The following is a 19504-nucleotide window of genomic DNA, read 5'->3' as shown; positions in this document are numbered from 1 at the left end:
TGTTGCAGCCTGGTGTTACCAGGGAATAATGCAACAATTATTTAAGTCAATTAGCATGTTCATCATCGCTGCAAATTTTTGCTTTTTGCATGTCATTTCATGCTGTGGCAATATAAGATGCTCAGAGCTAGTGTTCTGGAAGTCTGATGACGAATTATATGTGGTGGATAGATGGTGGTGAAAACTAAAGCATGGCTTTCACTCAGGAGACCCCTGTTCATGTCCTGTGTGAAACCAAAAGTCAACCGAATTCTTTACGTTGAATACTTATGTATTTAGACAACAAACCTCCTTATGTTAACCCAAAGCACATTTTTTTCCTGAACCTAACTAAGTAGTTTTGTTGCCTGAACCTAACCAAGTAGTTTTGTTGCCTGAATCTAACCAAGTAGTTTTGTTGCCTGAATCTAACCAAGTAGTTGTGTTGCCTGAACCTAACTGAGTAGTTTTATTGCCTGAACCTAACCGAGTAGTTTTGTTGCCTGAACCTAACCAAGTAGTTTTGTTGCCTGAATCTAACCAAGTAGTTTTGTTGCCTGAATCTAACCAAGTAGTTGTGTTGCCTGAACCTAACTGAGTAGTTTTATTGCCTGAACCTAACCGAGTAGTTTTGTTGCCTGAACCTAACCAAGTAGTTTTATTGCCTGAACCTAACCTAGTAGTTTTGTAGCCTGAACCTAACCAAGTTGTTTTGTTGCCTGAACCTAACCTAGTAGTTTTGTTGCCTGAACCTAACCGAGTAGTTTTGTTGCCTGAACCTAACCAAGTAGTTTTGTTGCCTGAACCTAACCAAGAGGTTTGTTACCTGAACCTAACCTAGTAGTTTTGTTGCCTGAACCTAACCAAGTAGTTTTGTTGCCTGAACCTAACCAAGAGGTTTGTTGCCTGAACCTAACTGAGTAGTTTTATTGCCTGAACCTAACTAAGTAGTTTTGTTGCCTGAACCTAACCAAGTAGTTTTGTTGCCTGAACCTAACCTAGTAGTTTTGTTGCCTGAACCTAACCAAGTAGTTTTGTTGCCTGAACCTAACCAAGAGGTTTGTTGCCTGAACCTAACCTAGTAGTTTTGTTGCCTGAACCTAACTAAGTAGTTGTGTTGCCTGAACCTAACCAAGTAGTTTTGTTGCCTGAACCTAACCTAGTAGTTTTGTTGCCTGAACCTAACCAAGTAGTTTTGTTGCCTGAACCTAACCAAGAGGTTTGTTGCCTGAACCTAACCTAGTAGTTTTGTTGCCTGAACCTAACCAAGTAGTTTTGTTGCCTGAACCTAACCAAGAGGTTTGTTGCCTGAACCTAACCTAGTAGTTTTGTTGCCTGAACCTAACCTAGTAGTTTTGTTGCTTGAACCTAACCAAGTAGTTTTGTTGCCTGAACCTAACCAAGAGGTTTGTTGCCTGAACCTAACTGAGTAGTTTTATTGCCTGAACCTAACTAAGTAGTTTTGTTGCCTGAACCTAACCAAGAGGTTTGTTGCCTGAACCTAACCTAGTAGTTTTGTTGCCTGAACCTAACCTAGTAGTTTTGTTGCCTGAACCTAACCAAGTAGTTTTGTTGCCTGAACCTAACCAAGAGGTGTGTTGCCTGAACCTAACCTAGTAGTTTTGTTGCCTGAACCTAACCAAGTAGTTTTGTTGCCTGAACCTAACCAAGAGGTTTGTTGCCTGAACCTAACCAAGTAGTTTTGTTGCCTGAACCTAACCAAGTAGTTTTGTTGCCTGAACCTAACCTAGTAGTTTTGTTGCCTGAACGTAACCAAGTGTTTTGGTGCCTGAACCTAACAAAGTCGTTTTGTTGCCTGAACCTAACCAAGTACTTTTGTTGCCTGAAGCTAACCAAATAACTTTGTTTGAAGTCACAATTTAAATCACATCTTTAAAATTGCAACCGTGCGTCCATATGTAATGAGTTGGGAATAAGAACAGGGAGTTAAATGATGCGAACAAAGCTTAAAACGCATAGGCATGACATGTACAATGTCCATCAACTTGGCATGCTTTATACATGATTCATTTCTCTCGCTCTAAAAAAAGAAACATGTTGCAGGTTTACAATCCGTATACTAAAAAATAATGGAGCAGACCACTAGAGGTTGAAGTGGAGCTCACATTAATATTAATCACCCACTGAACATCATCATCATTTCCTCTATATTCATGATATCCATCAACCACCAGTTTTTAATCTTTTTTAATCTTTTTTTAATCCCAAGATTTCATAGACAGCGTCAACAAATGCCCATAAATTACATTTGTTTACATTCAAGTATCAAAGCCCTCTAGTGGTCATAGGAATGACTATCAGGCGAGAAGGAGGAAGAGGGGGGAAGTTGTATGGAGATTTAACAGTCATGTTTGACGCACTTCCTTTGTGCCGTAAACAAAGCCTTCATTTTCCTAGGAGATCGTACCTGGGAGCACACAGAATTGAATACGCTTATAAATAAGACAACTAATGTAAATGTTCCCAAACCCAATGAAATCTTAACCACAGTGTTGTCACATCATGAATGATTAATTTTACAACAATGATGTGTAACATTTTTGGAAGGCGTCGGAACAGGAAACCCTTATATGCTTCGCTTTGGAAGCCAGTTACATACAACGTACAGTATTTGTTGTTTCATTTGGAGGACTTGTTGGGTGATGTAAAGCACTGAGAACACTACATCACCGCGATCTTGAGCTCTGCTGCTTTCCTTTCAGTCATCTTTAGCACTGAATGCATTTGGCCTGCTTGCAGAGGTGATCTACGCCCTTATTAGAGGAAATGGAGCATTATGTCTTTTGCGGTCGTCCCTCTTCCCACCATTCAGGATTCATTCCCTGAACAATCACAGTTTACACCCGGCGCTGCCTCATATGTCATTCTGTCGAGGTGTGTTTATGTGTGTGTGTGTGTGTGTGTGTGTGTGTGTGGAGGGCAGGGTCACTACACACTCTCACTGGAAGCCAAACCCCCCCCCCCCCAAGGCTCCCATTTATTCTGCCCATTTAAGGAAAAGCTGATGTTCACACAATTCGGGCCCTAAATGAATGCTGTTCTCGACGCGAGCTGCTGTTGAATGGTGCTGCTGTTGGCAGAGCTGCAGACGCATGCCTTCATCACTTTGTCAGCAGATGGATGGAGCACTGCTGGGGGGCGGGAGATGAAGGGAAGGGAGTATGGGATGGAGGAGTGTGAGTGACAGGTGTGTGGCGTCTTCATTTGTCAAGTCAGCCAGGTGTGTCAGCTGAGTTAGACACTGAGGAGAGATTAAAGGGAATAAAAAAAGGAAACGGAAAGAGTAAGAGTGAAGAAAATGGAAGGAAAGGAGGAAAAGGAAGGAAAAAGAGGGAAAGAGCAAGAACACCCAAGAAAAGGAAAATAACCGAAAGGAGTAAAGGAGAGGAATGAAAAGGAAGTGAAATAAATGGCAAGGAAAGGAAGGGAGAGGAGAGGGAATCCATGCTCAGATTCATATGGCAAATGTAACTCAATGTAGTCTAAATTACATTTTTGCAGTTATAATTTTAAATGTTTCTCTTTCTGTTATTGTCCTTCAGTACTGACACTCTCTGTGTCTGTCTTTCTCAGTTTTACAGGCTCAAACACACACACACACACACACACACACACAATGTGTTGCCCCCCTTCGTCTCACTGGCTCTGTGTGATTTGGTTACCATGGAGAAGTACATTTTTTAGGCAGAAGGAGGTTGACATTATTACATGAGCGAGATGGCACGGCTTATTTTCCGCACACACATACACATCTCGCCTACAGGCAGTCGCCCACGCCATGCTCTCCTCGGCAAGGAGGTTCCAGAAATGTCCCACATATACATGCTGTACGCATATCTGCACAGACGCAGACACGTTCTCACAGCACATCCTGCTCCACAGTGAATAGAAGAACTGGACGTGACGCTAGCATGCGCTGCTTCTGGACGGACGGAGTCAATTGGTCAGTTTAGCTGACTTTAGACTTTTTCATTTTATGGACATAAACATAAACACACTCACAATTAATTCCCCCTACAATATCTTTCAGGCTATCCAGGAACACAGAGCACAATCACTCCAGTGAAGGATTATATGTATTATATCCCGTGTGTGTGTGTGTGTGTGCGCCAATTTTTGTTACTTCTTTATTGTTTACTACCCTCCCCCCACCTGCAGTGTAGGCTTTAACCACTTAACTAACACATGGAGGCGTGCCATTAGAAAATGAGATCTGTTTGAGAATAAACAGGCCATGAGTGGTCGTCCCATGATGTGAGGTTTTTTCTATATGTTTTCATTCAAGGATTAATTGTGGATTTGTGGATTAGGACATTTATTCCTCTTCACTAGGAGCGATTAGCAAAGAAGCCTATATATACTATAGATGCAAGCCATATAGATATAAGGATCAATACTATAGAAATATATGTTGGATAGTTTTTTAAATCCCTTTTTTTAATTTCCCAAAAGAAGTCAATTTTCTTTCTTTCTTGTCCAATTCTGGAGTCTTTCAGTGATTGTTTGCAGCTATACAAGAGATAAAAAAATGTTTTAATAAGGAACTATCTAATTATACATCTGTCCAGATCATTGAAAGTTGGCACCAGTACGTTTGATACCAGCCCTACTCAGTACTACTTGAGTGCCAATGGAAGGAAGGCCAACATCAAATGTTAAAAACTTCAATTATTCAAAGGAAGACATCAAATTGGAATATAATGTATATCACAGTCATACATATCAATAGCCTGAATTGTAGGTCTTTATTTAACGGCAGAATGAGTAGGATTTGGTGGTTGCAGTTTAAAGTTGGCCCCTCCTCCCGGCTCATCAGCTGCTGAAAGCCAACCACAGATTCACCTCTTTTGCTTCACTATTACTGCGGGTGGGTGGGTGGGTTCTTTGACGGCCATCTTTGTAGATTCTTCTTGGATGTGTGCTTACGATCTGGCACCTCATTGCTATGTTTTTGTAGCGGTTGATGCCCAGAAACATCCAGAACACCACATCTGTATTTGCTGATACAGACACTTCAAGTGGGTCATAAGTGATGAGTGATTGAGAAGGATTATTTTGATATGCTTCTATAATTTTATTATTGAGTTAAAATGGTTTAAGCTGTTTCAAATTCAACTGGTATCTAGAGGTGAAGACTAGTGTACATTGTACATTTTTTAAGTATGTTATCTCCCATCATGCACTGGGAAATAATGAAGAGGGGGGGTTGGGAGCATCTGGGCTTAATCTCTAACCTGTCTAGTTCTGTCTCAGGGTGCTGATGGAGGAGGGGGTTAGAAGTTCTAAACTGTGAGCTGGTATAGTCATCTGGTGATGAGTTAAATAATGGTGAAGGGCTGAAGGGATTACTGGCCACTGCTAATCTGTTGCCCCTCATCGGAGGTAAAGAGGTGGAGGTAGACAGAGAGAAAGAGAACGTAGTGTGTGTGTGGCTGGGCGGCTGCCCGACAGCTGTGGGCCGTGCGGGCAGCTGATTTACTTTAGATTAGTCTGGACATGCGCCAACTAGGATTCAATCAGGCCATGATGAATGTGCTTTGGTGCGCTGAAGGCTAACTGCTAACTGCTACACTGACTACTAACAGTCCATCTCAGTGGCCGTCGAGGAGTAACATTTTGGGGGTTTCTGGAGGTCCCAGAGGTGTTTTGTTTTAAACGTGTGCCAAGATTCTGCAGCGGAATAGCAGCGGGCGACTGTTTTCTTCTTTGCTTTGGATTTATTCGCTGAAAAAATAAACCGTTGGGATTATAAATACGGAGGGAGATAAATCCTGTTTTTGTGCTGTCAAAGTGAGGCGGTATTCAGTAGCCATGGCGACATGTGAGTATTTGATGTTGTAGGGTTTGATTTGGACGGCGAATAATCAAATGCTATCATTGGCTATCGTACATGGCTGTAGTCATCTTGTGTTGATGCATTTCATAAAAGTCTTAATAACAGAAAATCATTGCCTGCATGTGTAAAGATGGTGCACTGATTTGAATGAACTCTTTCACTCACTCTTTCTCCTTTTTGGGTGAAAACAATACATAAACTGTTTATAGTACAATCATGTTTAGAAAATGTTGTCTTCCTCATCTCCAACTACAGTATTACAGTATTGTTGTAGCACTCTAAAGTATAATGTTTTATTATATCATCAACATGAACTTAATGGATAGAAATATAATACATTTTGTATTTTACAATGCAATAAATTCAAAGCAATACAACCACATGGCAGGTGATATATATATATATATATTTAACAGCAGTACGGAGCTTACCATAGTCTCCACCAAACTGTATTCACAGATAATGGAAGTATTGAAACGGTATAGTCTGTCATGTGTGGTTGCTCTCTAGTATGTTTGATTAGCTCTAGCAAAGGAAGGAGGGGAAGCATGTGGGGGAATTTCTTTTTTTAATGGTGGCTTTCCGAGATGTATGTGAGCTGAAAGACGCCATTTGTGAAGGTTCATGAAGGTACAAAAGACACTTTACATATCAGTGGTACTATCCTGGATAAATGAAAGTTGCATTTAAAATATGTCTAGGATAAGAATGTTCATTTAGAATATGTTTATCTCACCGATTGCCGACCCGCGTTAACCGATCATTAACCGACATTAGTAGCGCCTTGCATGCAGGGTTGCTGTGGTCGAAGTACTAAAAAGGTGCCACTATAACTGATGCACTGATGACACATGCAGCCACTTTTCCTAGTAAGTCTCTGCATTAGTTTAGCTGTGAGGGTGTCAGCTGTGTGTCTGTCTGGGTTTCCACCAGTGTTCTGCAGTTAGTGTGTGATGATGACCAGGAGGTTAGCAGCAATGTTATAACAGTCGTATGCAGCGTGCGTAGTTTGTCGCTGAATAAGTGCTTCAACTCCTCAAGCCGCGTTCTTGTGTCTTGCTGATCAAATTGAAGGGGGTTAGCCCTGAAGGTCAACAACCACAACAACGCCATCGGGTCACTTGAGGTGGACCAGCTATTAAGTGACAAGTCGCTCCTCTGAGCTTTCCTCTGGTTCTCATAACTCTTTGAACTGTTTACCTGATAGCATTAATCAGTCAAAGGTTTTATGATTTGCTGGTTAACTGTGATTGGTTAGTTTTAACATCCCTAATCCAGGAGAACTTGAATCCACTCCCATGAAGTTAACAACGCTGCATTTGTTTGGTGCGGAGCTCAATATGATTAATTTGCGTTGTGTAATTTGTGCAGGTTTTTGTGTCACAGGCATGCCTAACCACTTTTTTTGTTAGGTATTCCATTTATTTAATGTCTTTCTTTAATGCCACCAAACGCAGCTTGCAAACACTTTTGTACTTTCCACCCATGTAGGTAATGTGGGTATGCAACCTGTGCCGTAAACAGCAGGAGATTCTCACCAAATCAGGAGAATGGTTTTCGGGGTCAGGGGTGCGACCTGGGAGCCTGGGCACCTCCTTGGACAACCCAGCCATTGGGGGTGAGGCCCAACGGGACAGGAAGCTACTCCGCTCCAGATCCCAAGCCCCGCCCTCCAGCACCAACGCCAACGCGGGGCCACCGGACGGGAATCAGCCGCCTGCTGGTGTCATTGCTGCCAAGGGTGCTGACACCATGCCTGGCTCCCGCTCCCAAAGTGAACCACCTAGGGAAAAGTAAGGCTTTAAGAGACACGCATTGACACAACTTCCGTGATTTTTCATCTTTATGCTGCAGTAGTTGCCACGAGATTATGTTTTATATGTACCACCTGCACTTTTTTTGGAAAATGGGAACCATATTTCTTCCAAAACCAGATATCTAGGACTGCTTGCTGGCTAAAGCTCCTGTTGTTTTTTTAATCCCTGTGGTGAAAAAAAGAAAAGATGAGTGTTTGTTCTAGCTAAACCAATGGAGAAGCTAGGTCACAGGTTTTAGTCTTGAGAGGTCTTTGATTCAATCCCTTTGTTTTCATCCAGTGGGCGAGTTCAGTAAATGTTGCAGTCTAGTAGAAGTTTTAATCTGTTTGTATAAAGGCGAGCAAGGTTTTGCAGATAGAAATCAAATAAAGGAATGTTCTTAGGACAGAATATTTCTTCTCAGCCTGTATTTGACAAATGCCTGTTTTTGTGTCTGTCTCTCTAGACTTTGTGAAACATTGGTGTAATGAATCCTCTTCTTGTACAGGAAAAGGCCAGTTTCTCTCCATGAACAAAATGGTAAGGGAGGCATGGGGCGTGGTAGTGGCCGGCGACCTGCTGGGAAGTTGCCATCTCAGTCATCCCTGGATGAGCGAGTGCTTCCTGGGGAAAGAGGAGAGAGACGCTTGGGAGATGGACGGAGGCTGGAAAAAATTAATTCTCAGGACTACGACGACGTGGAGGGGAACTTGGGTCGTTCAGAAATGCACCGGCGGCGCCCAGAGGAAGAGGAGCAGAGGGAGCGCCAGCGCCGTGAGGAGGAGTTCCAGAATCGTTACCGCAGTGATCCCAATCTGGCGCGATACCCGGTGAAACCGCAGAAGGAGGAGCAGGAGATGCGCATGCATGCTAAGGTGTCCAAGGTCCGCCATGAGCGGCGACATAGTGATCTGGCGATCAACGAGGTCGGACTCGGGCCTGGTGAAGGAGGAGGTGGGGGAGGGGAGGTGCCTGAAAACCGTCTGGCCAGGAGGGGTGGAGGTGGGGAGGGAAACCACAAGGCCCTCTTGGAGAACTACCGAGCCTACTCTGTGGATAGGACCGTGGGGGTTGGAGGGGGAGCTCCACCTGCAGGAGGTGGAGTGAGATCAGGACCCCAACCTGGGGGACAGGTGCCTCCAGATTGGGGCCCAAACAAAGGCCACATAGAGCCCAGTACAACACGGACACCAAGGGACAAGGGTGGGGATAACCTGCTGAGGAAGGACTCTCAGAGCTCCGACCAGTCGGAGTCTTTGCGGCCGCCCCCTCCGCGGTCATACAAGAGCAAACGCGGAGTCAACAAGAGGCAGATGTCCATCAGCAGTTCAGAGGAGGAAGGCGGCTCCACGCCCGAGTACACCAGCTGTGAGGACGTGGACATGGAAAGCGTCAGCGAGAAAGGTCAGTCAGACAGATGTGCTCACTCCGCTAGCTTACTAAGCTAAATATATCCACTCTTGCATACCTTACACTGTCTGCTGTCACCCATTTCCTTACATTAGACTTGGCTCCTGATTTGTTGAAGCTAGCAAAGCCTCCGCTATCTTTTTCCACACACTAAAACTTGTTAATGAGCTGCTCACCTATGAAAGCTCACATGCTTGTCCTTAATCCTGCTTTGTCCTTAACACATGATCCTCATGCTGTCCGCCTGAATCAAACCTTAATTTTGATCCCTGCATATGCTCATCTAGTCGAGAGCCTTGGTTGCATCACTTACGCAGTGTAGTGTGGGCAGGATTAGAGTCACAGGTTTGATGGTTAATTGTAGCTGCTGATTGACCTGCAGCTAATACTACACCTAGCGATTGAATAAATGGACGAATGATTGGACACATTTTTCAATTTGGGAGAGTATTCAGATAAAAGATGGCTCTAAAGAATAAATTATCCTTAAACAGCTGAGTAAAATAAGAAAGATAAAGCTCTTTTCCATTGCAGTGTCACTTCACGGCCATATTTCCCTAGCAATAGCATCTAAAATAGCCCTGGTAGTAGTTATAGAGATATTTTAGCTCACAAGATTATTCTAATACCATCACATTCTAATTTCGGACTGTAAAACTTTACGATAAGTGATAGGATGAGGCACCCACCCAGCATACAGTGAATTACTACCCTCATGTGTCATCTACACCTCTGTGCTGTGGCTAAACCCCGCTGCTCCCAGACCAGCTCTCATTCATTTGGAGAGTCCCTGTGATTTAGGACAGCAGATTTGTGGAATTAGGTCAGTGGCTCGCATGCTATGTAATGCTTCGCAAACAGCCGACCGTGGACCACCAGCTGAAATCAAGCCTGGCCGTGGTTGCATGTTGCACGGTCACCACTGGCTTCACTATGTATTTCGCAGCTCAGTGCTATTAGAGGAGCGATGCTAGGCTGTATTATAAGCCATGGGGGAGCGTCTAAATTCAAGAGTCAGTAGGTAGAGTTAGCCGTGCTCTATCAGCTTATCTCTCTCACCGGTCACAGAAAGGGCCTGTTCCAGATGTTTTAATCCAGATTACTATAACTCAGGGACTGGGTAGATGGTGTGGATTGGGATTATTAGCTGTTTTAAACATTCTTTAGCTAGGTGGGTGATAATACAGAATGTCTCAAAGCAAGTATTGCCAGATAACGTGTGTTTCCCCACAAAGATCTATAAGGTTCAGTGCATTTTTAATACGAGGTCAAGTATTGGAATGTTGTTGCAATGGGGTGTCGGTCGATTACATTATGAAGTCTAAATGTGTCGACCTTATGTTATGTGCCTGCAATTAAAGTGCCTCATGATTGAAGTGTAAGGCCTTCGCAGTTAAAAGATAGACAACCGCGTTAGACTTTACCCTCCTCAAATTTAAGAGAACTTCATTTTACTTATTACTTAATGTCAATTTATCTTTTTCACTAGACTGGAGGATCTGCGACACCAATTCTTACCTCAATGTGTGTGAATTTAGATTGAACATGACTTTTGACATATGACTGCTTTTCAAGTTGATACCGTGAATGTGTTCGCAAACTGCCTTATTCACACATCAAGGAGTTTACCTCTTTTAGCTCTGTCTTTGGTCTCTACCAACTCCTGAGGGAAATATGTGGCTCTTCTATCCAGCTTTTGCTGGCTGTGAAATGTTCCTCTATGTTCACCAGCTATTTGTTGATTGTGTCCGGCTGCTGTTTCCTGTTGAGCAGGTAGTGTACAGTGGGTTAATGTTTTTTTGCTGATTCTATTATGAGAGTGGGCAGCTACTATCAAGATTTATAAAGCCGATGCCAGCTGAGAATTCTCTGTGGGTTCATCACTACTAACACATTGTCACGCTTACAATATCTACACGCACACTAATATTCCACTTTTATTCCGCATGCGACAATTTTTCTGAATGTAACGCGGATCACGTAAACACTAAACACTTGTTCTGTCTGGATATTCAAAACTAAGCATTATTAGATTGTAACATTTTACTACCAAAACGTGGGGTATGCTGCAGGTTTGAGGAGCATTCTTTGGACGGCACATTCAGAATTTGCTTTTGAATTGAGGTAACTAGCAGTTTGCGACGCATGGCCTGATGCATATTCACGGTTTACAGTCTGTTCTTAGCTAGAAAAACACAGTTTGAAAAATGATACAGTGAAGGACGTACGTACATCATTATTTGTAATATGCAAGGGAAATATTAAGAACAATTTCATATTCATTAGCCATGTAAACAGCTTTGTAGGAATATTGATTTGGAATAAGGTGAAAAAAAACATAGACTGTAACACATGTAAAAAGTAATAATTGCCATTCATACATTATTGTGGAAATATCAATTATAGACACGTTAGTAATATTTGAGATATTAATATTGAGTCAGAACCTTACTTTGTTGTGTTGTGAAATGGTTGTAACATTAAAAGAACACAAAAAGACGCTGCACACTCTACTGTTAGGTATGTTTCATGTTTGAAGGCATGATTGCCCAGTTGAGTTTAAACCGATTGGGAGACTGCTGCAGAATTGGACTGAAAAACAGGTAACTAAAACGCTAACACTATAACTGATAGTGGACCTGCAAACAAAATGTTATCAAGAGTCAAATAATCTAGTAAAACTTGCTGTGGCACCATGTTGGGTACAGTCATAATTGGTTAAAAAAAAGCCAATAACTGATCCATATTGGACCCATTGATTAAATGCCTGTCTAACGGGTAACCGTAAGCTTTGTTAGATTTAAGCTATAAACTGGATTACAATTGATTTAGTGGTTAACGTAAAAAGATTAAAGGCTCCACTCCCACTAGTGATCATTATAAGATAATAACGATAGGAATAAACAGCCGAGCCATATTGAAAGTTTAATTTCTGTTTAATTTTCTTGAAAACAACCTCATGGTAGCGTATAGTATGACACTAACATATCATGTAGGGATAGAAATACATGAGTTTAATGCAGAGCTCAGTTGTTAAAGGAAATGCGTACAGAGAGCTCAGATTACAAGCTTTGACTTTTTTTTCTAGCACTCACAAAAAAGACATGATGTATAAGAGGATGTTGTTATGTAAACACCGTTATGTATATGTTCCAAGAATCCTCTTAGCAGGATTATTGTAAATAGTGTTTACATCGTGGTTTCCCATTCTGCCCAATACATTGTATTCCACTGGATATATAAGTGTCTCCAAGACTGAGGCTTTAATGAAACAGCAGGTTTGACTCAGTATTTGAAGTAAAATGGAAGCAGGGAGTGATTTAATGTAATTGGGTTACTTCCTTAGTGTAAAGAAGAACACCAAGGTGATAATGGTGCCGAGGAAATGGAAGAGGAAGTCTACTCTTGGGATAACACTGTGTCCCAGCGCACTTTAGCCCACATTGTGTGTATTGTGTGCGTGTGTGTGTGTGTGTGTGTGAAATATTCCTACATTTACCAGAATCACTTCAAAGGTACCCAGAGAACGAGCACAAGTGTGAACTTGTTGTACTATACTGTACTGTGTGTGCTGGCGCAGTTTATTTTTACAGTTGAGAAAACTGAGTCACTGCTCAATCATAAGGCATTATGTCCGTCACTAATTGACGGCCTTGTAACATGGAGAATCTGACGTCCGTCTTTTCCACAATGTACAGCACCAATGCAAATACGAAGCCGAACGCTGATGCCAGAAATTGGCTCACTCACATGAATGACATGTTCATTATGCCTTGTGGAAAAAAATATGGCTGGATACGACTATTAGTGCATCTTACAACTTTTAGGACCCTAATGGTTTAAATAACAGCGATTTAAGTGTTCATACATGTGATGCCAAAAAAATAAAAATTACCCACTGATTTGCTGACCACTCTTTCCAATGTAAGATATAGCGGAAAGTATTTTTAGGCCCAATGGCATCACATGACAGACCCAGAAGTTTTAATTCCACGGTTTGGGTACTGTCAAATTTGCTTGAAAGCCTGGCAGTCTTCCTGGGGGAACTGGAGTCTGGAAGCTACATTGCAACAATAGCTCTAATTAAAATAGCAGTCTCCTTTTTATACAGTTACATAACTAGTTACACATAGAATAACAGAAATAAATATGCAGCACAAAAATTGGGGGTATGATTTGAAATAGTATGTGAACTGAAGGACACAAATAAATAGTGCCGTTCAACCTGATCCAATGCCTTTTCAGCATTCGAAGAAGAAGAAAAAAATCTTTGGGGTGGGGAATAGATGTGTGAAAGTGTGAAAGTGTTAAAAGTAATTTAGGTAGGGAGCGTAAAACAGGTTGACAGGAGTTCAAGATCATGTGATGTAGAGATTTTTTTTCTATGTCATGTTGGAGGGATTTTATTGAGCTTGTAAAATAGCAGATGGAGCGGAAGAGGACAGTTTCCATGACACACACACACACACACACACACGCACACACGCACGCACGCACGCACGCACGCACGCACGATTTTATCAAGAACAATACTACGTTAATACCTGCAAAGAGCTGATGCTTTGATGTAGCATCAGTTAGAAAAGCAGCCCAGTTTTTTGTAATCTGCCCAGCGTGTTCATTCTCCAAAACCAAAAACCCCTACTCAGCAGTACAAACTGTGGAGTCAGCATTTATCCTCTCAAGCATTCTCAGTGGACTTTCAGATTTCATACAAACAGCACTACAGTCAAGTCTACTCAGACCTTTTCTGATTCTCTGATCTTCAGAGCCGTCACTTTTTTTCATTTGATTCTCATTGAATAGTAGTAAAAATGTTTTTTGACAAACAGCAATGCATGTGTTGCATATTTCGCCCCCAGAAAGTTTAACCTTGATTCGCTTTTATTTGCAAAAGATTCCATTGAATCAATCATCTCGCTGTGTGCCAGGCTCGAACATCTCACTTACCTTGAAACCGATGTTTGAACATTCTCCCATTTGTGTTATTTTATTCCTGTGGTGGATAAGTGGCCATGAATCTTGCAGGCTGCTCTGGTCTGATGTTGGGCCAGTTAGTTCTTCTACTCGAGCTGACCATCTGCCAGTGTTAATGAGAGCTGGGATGCTCTGACGCAGGGTTGTGCCGATGGACAATTATCTCAGGGATAGACGTTAGTCAGAGGGATCGCCGATAGCCGATGCCTTTACCGATGTCAAGACGATATTTGGCTCGTTTTCCCTGTTAATGTATACAAATATGATTGTTATTGTAACATACCCCGCATATAACCAGCAACCTGTGTGAGACAAGGCCACGTGCACGCACCCTCACTTTGGTTGTAAATATAACTTATAACACATAAATTTGTATGTGTATTTGAAGTATTTTTTTGCATTTCAGCCCTGTTTTGGTAAGTTAAACCACAAAAAATCAATGCTTTTTAATGTAAGTTGTACAGGGGGTGAGAGAGAGGCAAAATTGCCCCAAACGCTGTCAAAAGCTTTCTCTATTTAATATGATACATGTGATTTTTTCCCCCAGTCTCTCAAACCTGGAACTGAAACCGTAGTGTGTGGTATACATGTACATCTACCGGACAGAGGCCAAGTAACCCCTCATGTTGTCTCTTTTCCCCTGCAGGTGACTGGGACTGTCATTCCCTCGATCCTACAGTGTGGCATGTAAGTTTCAGCAGAACTTGACCGATTCAGAGTATTAATGTGTTGCTTCTGCTCTGATTTCTTACAGCAACTCACCTACATTTTTTAAGGGAATTAATAAAATTACCAAAATATAAAAAATGTAATCATGTTCTTCCCTCCACTCTGTTTTCCCTACATTCCTCCTGCCCACCTTCACAATGCCTCCTAACCTTTGCTGTAGCATCCAGTCACATGGCAGCCATCCAAAGAGGGTGACCACCTAATTGGACGCATCACGCTAAGCAAGAGGTCGGCAATGCCCCGTGAGGCTGGCTCCCTCCTTGGCCTGAAAGTAAGCAGCCTATCCCTCACTCAGTTCCTCAGGTCTCAGACTAGATCACACCAAGCTTGTAAATAGTTTGTAAATCATTCGTTTGTTTGAGTTCAAATGAGTGCTGCGAGGATAATGCCTTTTTGTAGGCCAACTCCTGAAGTAAGCATCACACCGGTTTCCTTGACAAAAAGCAACAGATTGGATTTAATTTCCAATGGATTGATCCAACTTGTATTATATGCTATAGAATAAAACAAAACAAAAATGTCTTTAGCTTGTGTTAACCACAGACCTTATCTAACGCAAAAAACCCATTTAAAAATTTGCTAACTTTGAGACGTTGCTCACTCAAGGTTTTAGGACTTATTCCCCCAGCATTCAGTAGTGATGTTTTGTAACTCCTGTCCTCCTCTAACAGACATTGCTGAAGAGTGACTGTTGAGCATTTACTTAGTCCCGCAGGGAAATGCTAACATGAACCTCTGTTGCTAACCATCTTCCTTCCTCTCCTATGTGTGCAGGTGGTAGGAGGGAAGATAACAGAGACGGGGAGACTCGGGGCCTTCATCACCAAAGTCAAGAAAGGCAGCCTTGCAGATGTTGTGGGACACCTGCGAGCAGGTGCCAACATATTGTCTCGATGCAGTAGCCAGCGTACTTGTAGCCTGTACTTGAATGATAACGTTTTTTTTTAAGGTTCTGATTTAGATAGCAACATACAGTGGGAATCACTGCTAATGTTACTGAGATGGGCTAACTAGCTTCCACCTTTTGACTCAAGCTATTTAGCCTAGCATGCTAACTTGCATTTCCGAGTGGAAAAGCCTACATACGTAGCAGCTTACGCATTTTAAATGTTCTAAAAGTGCGACAGCCAACATGATGTGGTCTTGTTGGAAAAGGGGAAACGTGTCTTGTATCAACATTTGTACGTTAAACAAAGCATGACACGATGCTGTTGCTAGCAACGTCAGCTTTCAGACGTCAGAACACTGCGGCGAAAAGAAGCAGCCACAAATTTGTCCAAAAGCATGCACAATACCTGCATTATCATCATATTTTCTATTTCCTCACACCAATAGTGAGGCAGATTAAAATTTCAGTTTGACTTGAAGATGAACAATTCTCTGTTAGTACCTATAGTGACTATTTCCAGTCACATGTATGAGCATGTGGCTGAATCATCATTGTGTATGTTGGCCATCTTGGTTCCAGGTGACGAGGTGCTGCAGTGGAATGGGAAGTCGTTGCCGGGAGCAACTAAGAAAGAAGTGTACAACATTATCCTTGAATCCAAGGCTGAACCTCAAGTGGAAATAGTTGTTTCAAGACCTATAGGGTAAGATTAACATTATCAACATGTAATAATTATCATGTCTCATGTACTTGTGTGATGGCATTGACAGGCGTTTTCGATATGTCTCCTTCCTTTATCTCAAAGCTCTATCCACCGAATTATATCCAAAAACTTCTTGAGAAAAGTGTATAGAGCATATCAGTAAGTAGTGCTGATTTAATGGATGGAGCCCCTTCCCATTGTGCCTTCCCTGACAGCCTGAGATCCGAGAGATGAATCCCTTTTTCCAGCTATCCCTTTTCTCCTCTACTACCCAACATGATTTAACATGTAAATGTGTATTTGCCTTCTTGCTTTTCTTTTACCATGAAACTGTTTGTCGACACAAGTCTTTTACTCATTCATTTTCTAAAGATGAATGTGCACTAAAGTCCTGAACTGTCTCTTTACGTTTCAAATGTCTTGCTGTCCTGTATATTCTGTATATTTGAAGTTGAATAATTCACTTTTGCTCTTTTTACAGAGACATCCCAAGAATTCCAGAGTCATCCCACCCTCCTCTAGAATCTAGTACGTGTTAATATCTGAAGGTTTTTTTTGGGATATACAGTATGTTATTAGAATTTTTCTCTCTCTGATTTCTAACAACATCTGTTGTTCTCTTCAACAGCAGGATCCAGTTCCTTTGAGTCACAAAAGATGGACCGACCGTCCATATCAGTGATGTCCCCTACCAGCCCCGGGACCCTCCGAGACCTTCCTGTAGTAGTGCCTGGACAGCTCTCTGTGAGTATCTGAGCAGGACTGATCAACCTGTCTTCACTCCCAATTCCGGGAGTGAGAACAGTCAAACAGAAGCTTGGTCCGTGGTAGTAATTATGACATGGTAAAGGAGGAAGTATGAAGACATACGAAGAAGAACAAACAAAGGATTTTCACCACCGGAGGATGCTGTTTGTGTCCTGTGTGAAACAAATGTCAACATTTAATTACATAGAATACGTATGTAACGTAAATCGTGAAGTTGAAACATGATGCTAAAGGCAAACCAGCATCGTATTTGATGAGTAGGTGTGAGATTGTGTCCGATAGAGGCCGAGGTATGTGGCTCATGTGAATTGATATAGATATGACTAATGGTCTTCACACATTTTTACAGGTGAAGCTGTGGTATGACAAAGTGGGCCATCAGTTGATTGTCAACGTCCTTCAAGCCATAGACCTGCCACCGCGACCAGATGGACGTCCTCGGAACCCCTATGTCAAGATGTATTTCTTGCCTGATAGGAGGTACGGCCGTGGTATTTATTATCTTTGAAGATCTCCAAGTACAATACATCAGTAATTACCTGAATGACAAACCAGCCATACCCGTAATAGGGAATATATTCAAAGGGACAGCCAATGGGACTGCCATCGTCCACCCTTATTATTATTTATTCCAATGACATTTTCAGTAACACGGTTTCCCCTCATGATGTAAACTCTGTGTGATCATGCCTTTTGTTAGTGATAAGAGTAAACGGCGGACTAAAACAGTGAAGAAGAGCGCTGAACCCAAGTGGAACCAGACCTTCTTATATTCCCACGTCCACCGGCGGGACTTCAGAGAACGCATGCTAGAGATCACAGTCTGGGACCAGCCCAGAGTCCAGGAGGAGGAGAGTGAATTCCTGGGAGAGGTGGGACACACACAATATCAATGTATTATTTATATGGTACAATCATTTGCAGAAAGAGCTGATGCTGCTAAATAACCTTTTTTTTCTTAAAACAACTAGGATTTACTGGATTGAGCAGATTTAAAGGGCAGTAAAAGAAGGAAAGAAGTGTGTAGGATTTAGGGGGACTTATTGGCTAAAATGTAACATAATATTCATCTATGTTTTCATTGGTGTAAAATTATTTTCTTTTCATTTGCTTAGAATGAGCGCTCATATCGACATAGGGAGCGGGACTTCTTCATGGAGTCCGCCATGTTGCATTGCCATGTTTCTTCTATAACCTGCAGTGCACATGGCGAATTTGCACATCGTAATATTATCACGCTACCTTATTTAGACACATGTCCTCACCACTGGATCCACCCTAAATCCTACACACTGGCCCTTTAAACCTCTAGGTCACCAGAACACCCCATGTGATGTAAACCTTGGATGTTGACTTTAATTTACAATATAGCTATGGAAGTGTGAACAATGTAAGTTTATGATAGATTAAATAAAAGCTAAAAAGTGCTCAGGGGGGTTGTAATTAACAGGATAGGAAAGAATATTTCTTCTATACACAAAATAAGGTTTACATTTTCAGTCCGGTCTCTAATCTTCTGATGAGAACCAAAAGGTTTGGGACCTTCTGCAGTAAAGATGCCCAGACATCTCTCAGTGGACCCACCCTGTTTCTCTTTTGCTCAATCATCTGCCTCTTCTGCCCTTTCCCTGTCCATCCTCTCTCAGATCCTGATAGAGTTGGAGACGGCCCTGCTGGACGACATTCCTCATTGGTATAAACTCCAAACACATGACATGTCCTCTATACCTCTGCCCCAGCCCTCCCCGTACCTCCCACGCAGACACGTCCACGGAGACAGCCCCAGCAAAAAGCTACAGAGTATGTCCGGTGACGTACAGTTTTTCTTATAGGCCGTGTGTGTATATTAATATGTGTGTGTACATATGAGTTAACCCCTGTTTTGTGAACCGAGAGTGCGTCTGAGTGCATGGTTGCTAACCTTTCCTTTACTGAGCTTTCTCTTTTGTGTGTCTCAGTGTGGGAGACTGACAGCAGAACCTCTCAACCTTACCCTATCCTGTATGTGTGTGTGTTCTGTGTGTGTTGTGTGCGTGCACAGGGTCCCATCGCATCATTGATTCAGAGTTTGATGATGGTTTGATGGTAATGACTAAAGGTGGGTGGGGGTACTGAGCATTTCCTTGTCTTAGCTTGTAGGAGTCCAGCACTGGGTGAGAGAGCATCTTCTTTGCATCCTCCGGCCTCCTTTTGGCTGCACTGTATGTGCTAGAAAAAAAAACTGCACCCAAATCAAAGTAATTAATATTTGCTGAATCAGCGAAAGCCAAAACTTTTTTTTTTTTTTTTGTAATTCATCATATCGTACCTGACTGCAGATTTTCAATAACAGCGTAGTGTGCAGCCTTTATATTGCTGCAGTTTAGCAGTGCACTGTACTTGACCGAGGCTGCAGT

At 42.2% G+C, this 19504-nt stretch overlaps 1 protein-coding gene across 8 annotated transcripts in view; it reads left to right on the top strand.

The window, feature by feature from the left end:
• The window catches only part of rims1b (regulating synaptic membrane exocytosis 1b), a 63593-nt gene that overhangs the window by 22964 nt on the left and 21125 nt on the right, over positions 1-19504 (top strand). For all 8 annotated transcript variants that reach the window (XM_084005922.1, XM_084005920.1, XM_084005918.1 and 5 more), the window contains exons 4-15: positions 7328-7629; positions 8141-9036; positions 14666-14706; positions 14909-15019; positions 15523-15622; positions 16217-16340; positions 16822-16868; positions 16969-17084; positions 17458-17588; positions 17809-17980; positions 18755-18908; positions 19150-19206. In XM_084005922.1, coding sequence (XP_083862048.1) covers positions 7328-7629; positions 8141-9036; positions 14666-14706; positions 14909-15019; positions 15523-15622; positions 16217-16340; positions 16822-16868; positions 16969-17084; positions 17458-17588; positions 17809-17980; positions 18755-18908; positions 19150-19206 — 2251 coding nt within the window. The remainder of the gene's footprint in view (positions 1-7327; positions 7630-8140; positions 9037-14665; positions 14707-14908; positions 15020-15522; positions 15623-16216; positions 16341-16821; positions 16869-16968; positions 17085-17457; positions 17589-17808; positions 17981-18754; positions 18909-19149; positions 19207-19504) is intronic.

This window comes from Eutrigla gurnardus (genome assembly GCF_963514095.1).
Source record: "Eutrigla gurnardus genome assembly, chromosome: 3".
In the NCBI taxonomy this organism is placed as follows: Eukaryota; Metazoa; Chordata; class Actinopteri; order Perciformes; family Triglidae; genus Eutrigla; species Eutrigla gurnardus.
Note: the sequence above shows the minus strand (reverse complement) of the source record. Positions and strands in the feature narration are given on the sequence as shown.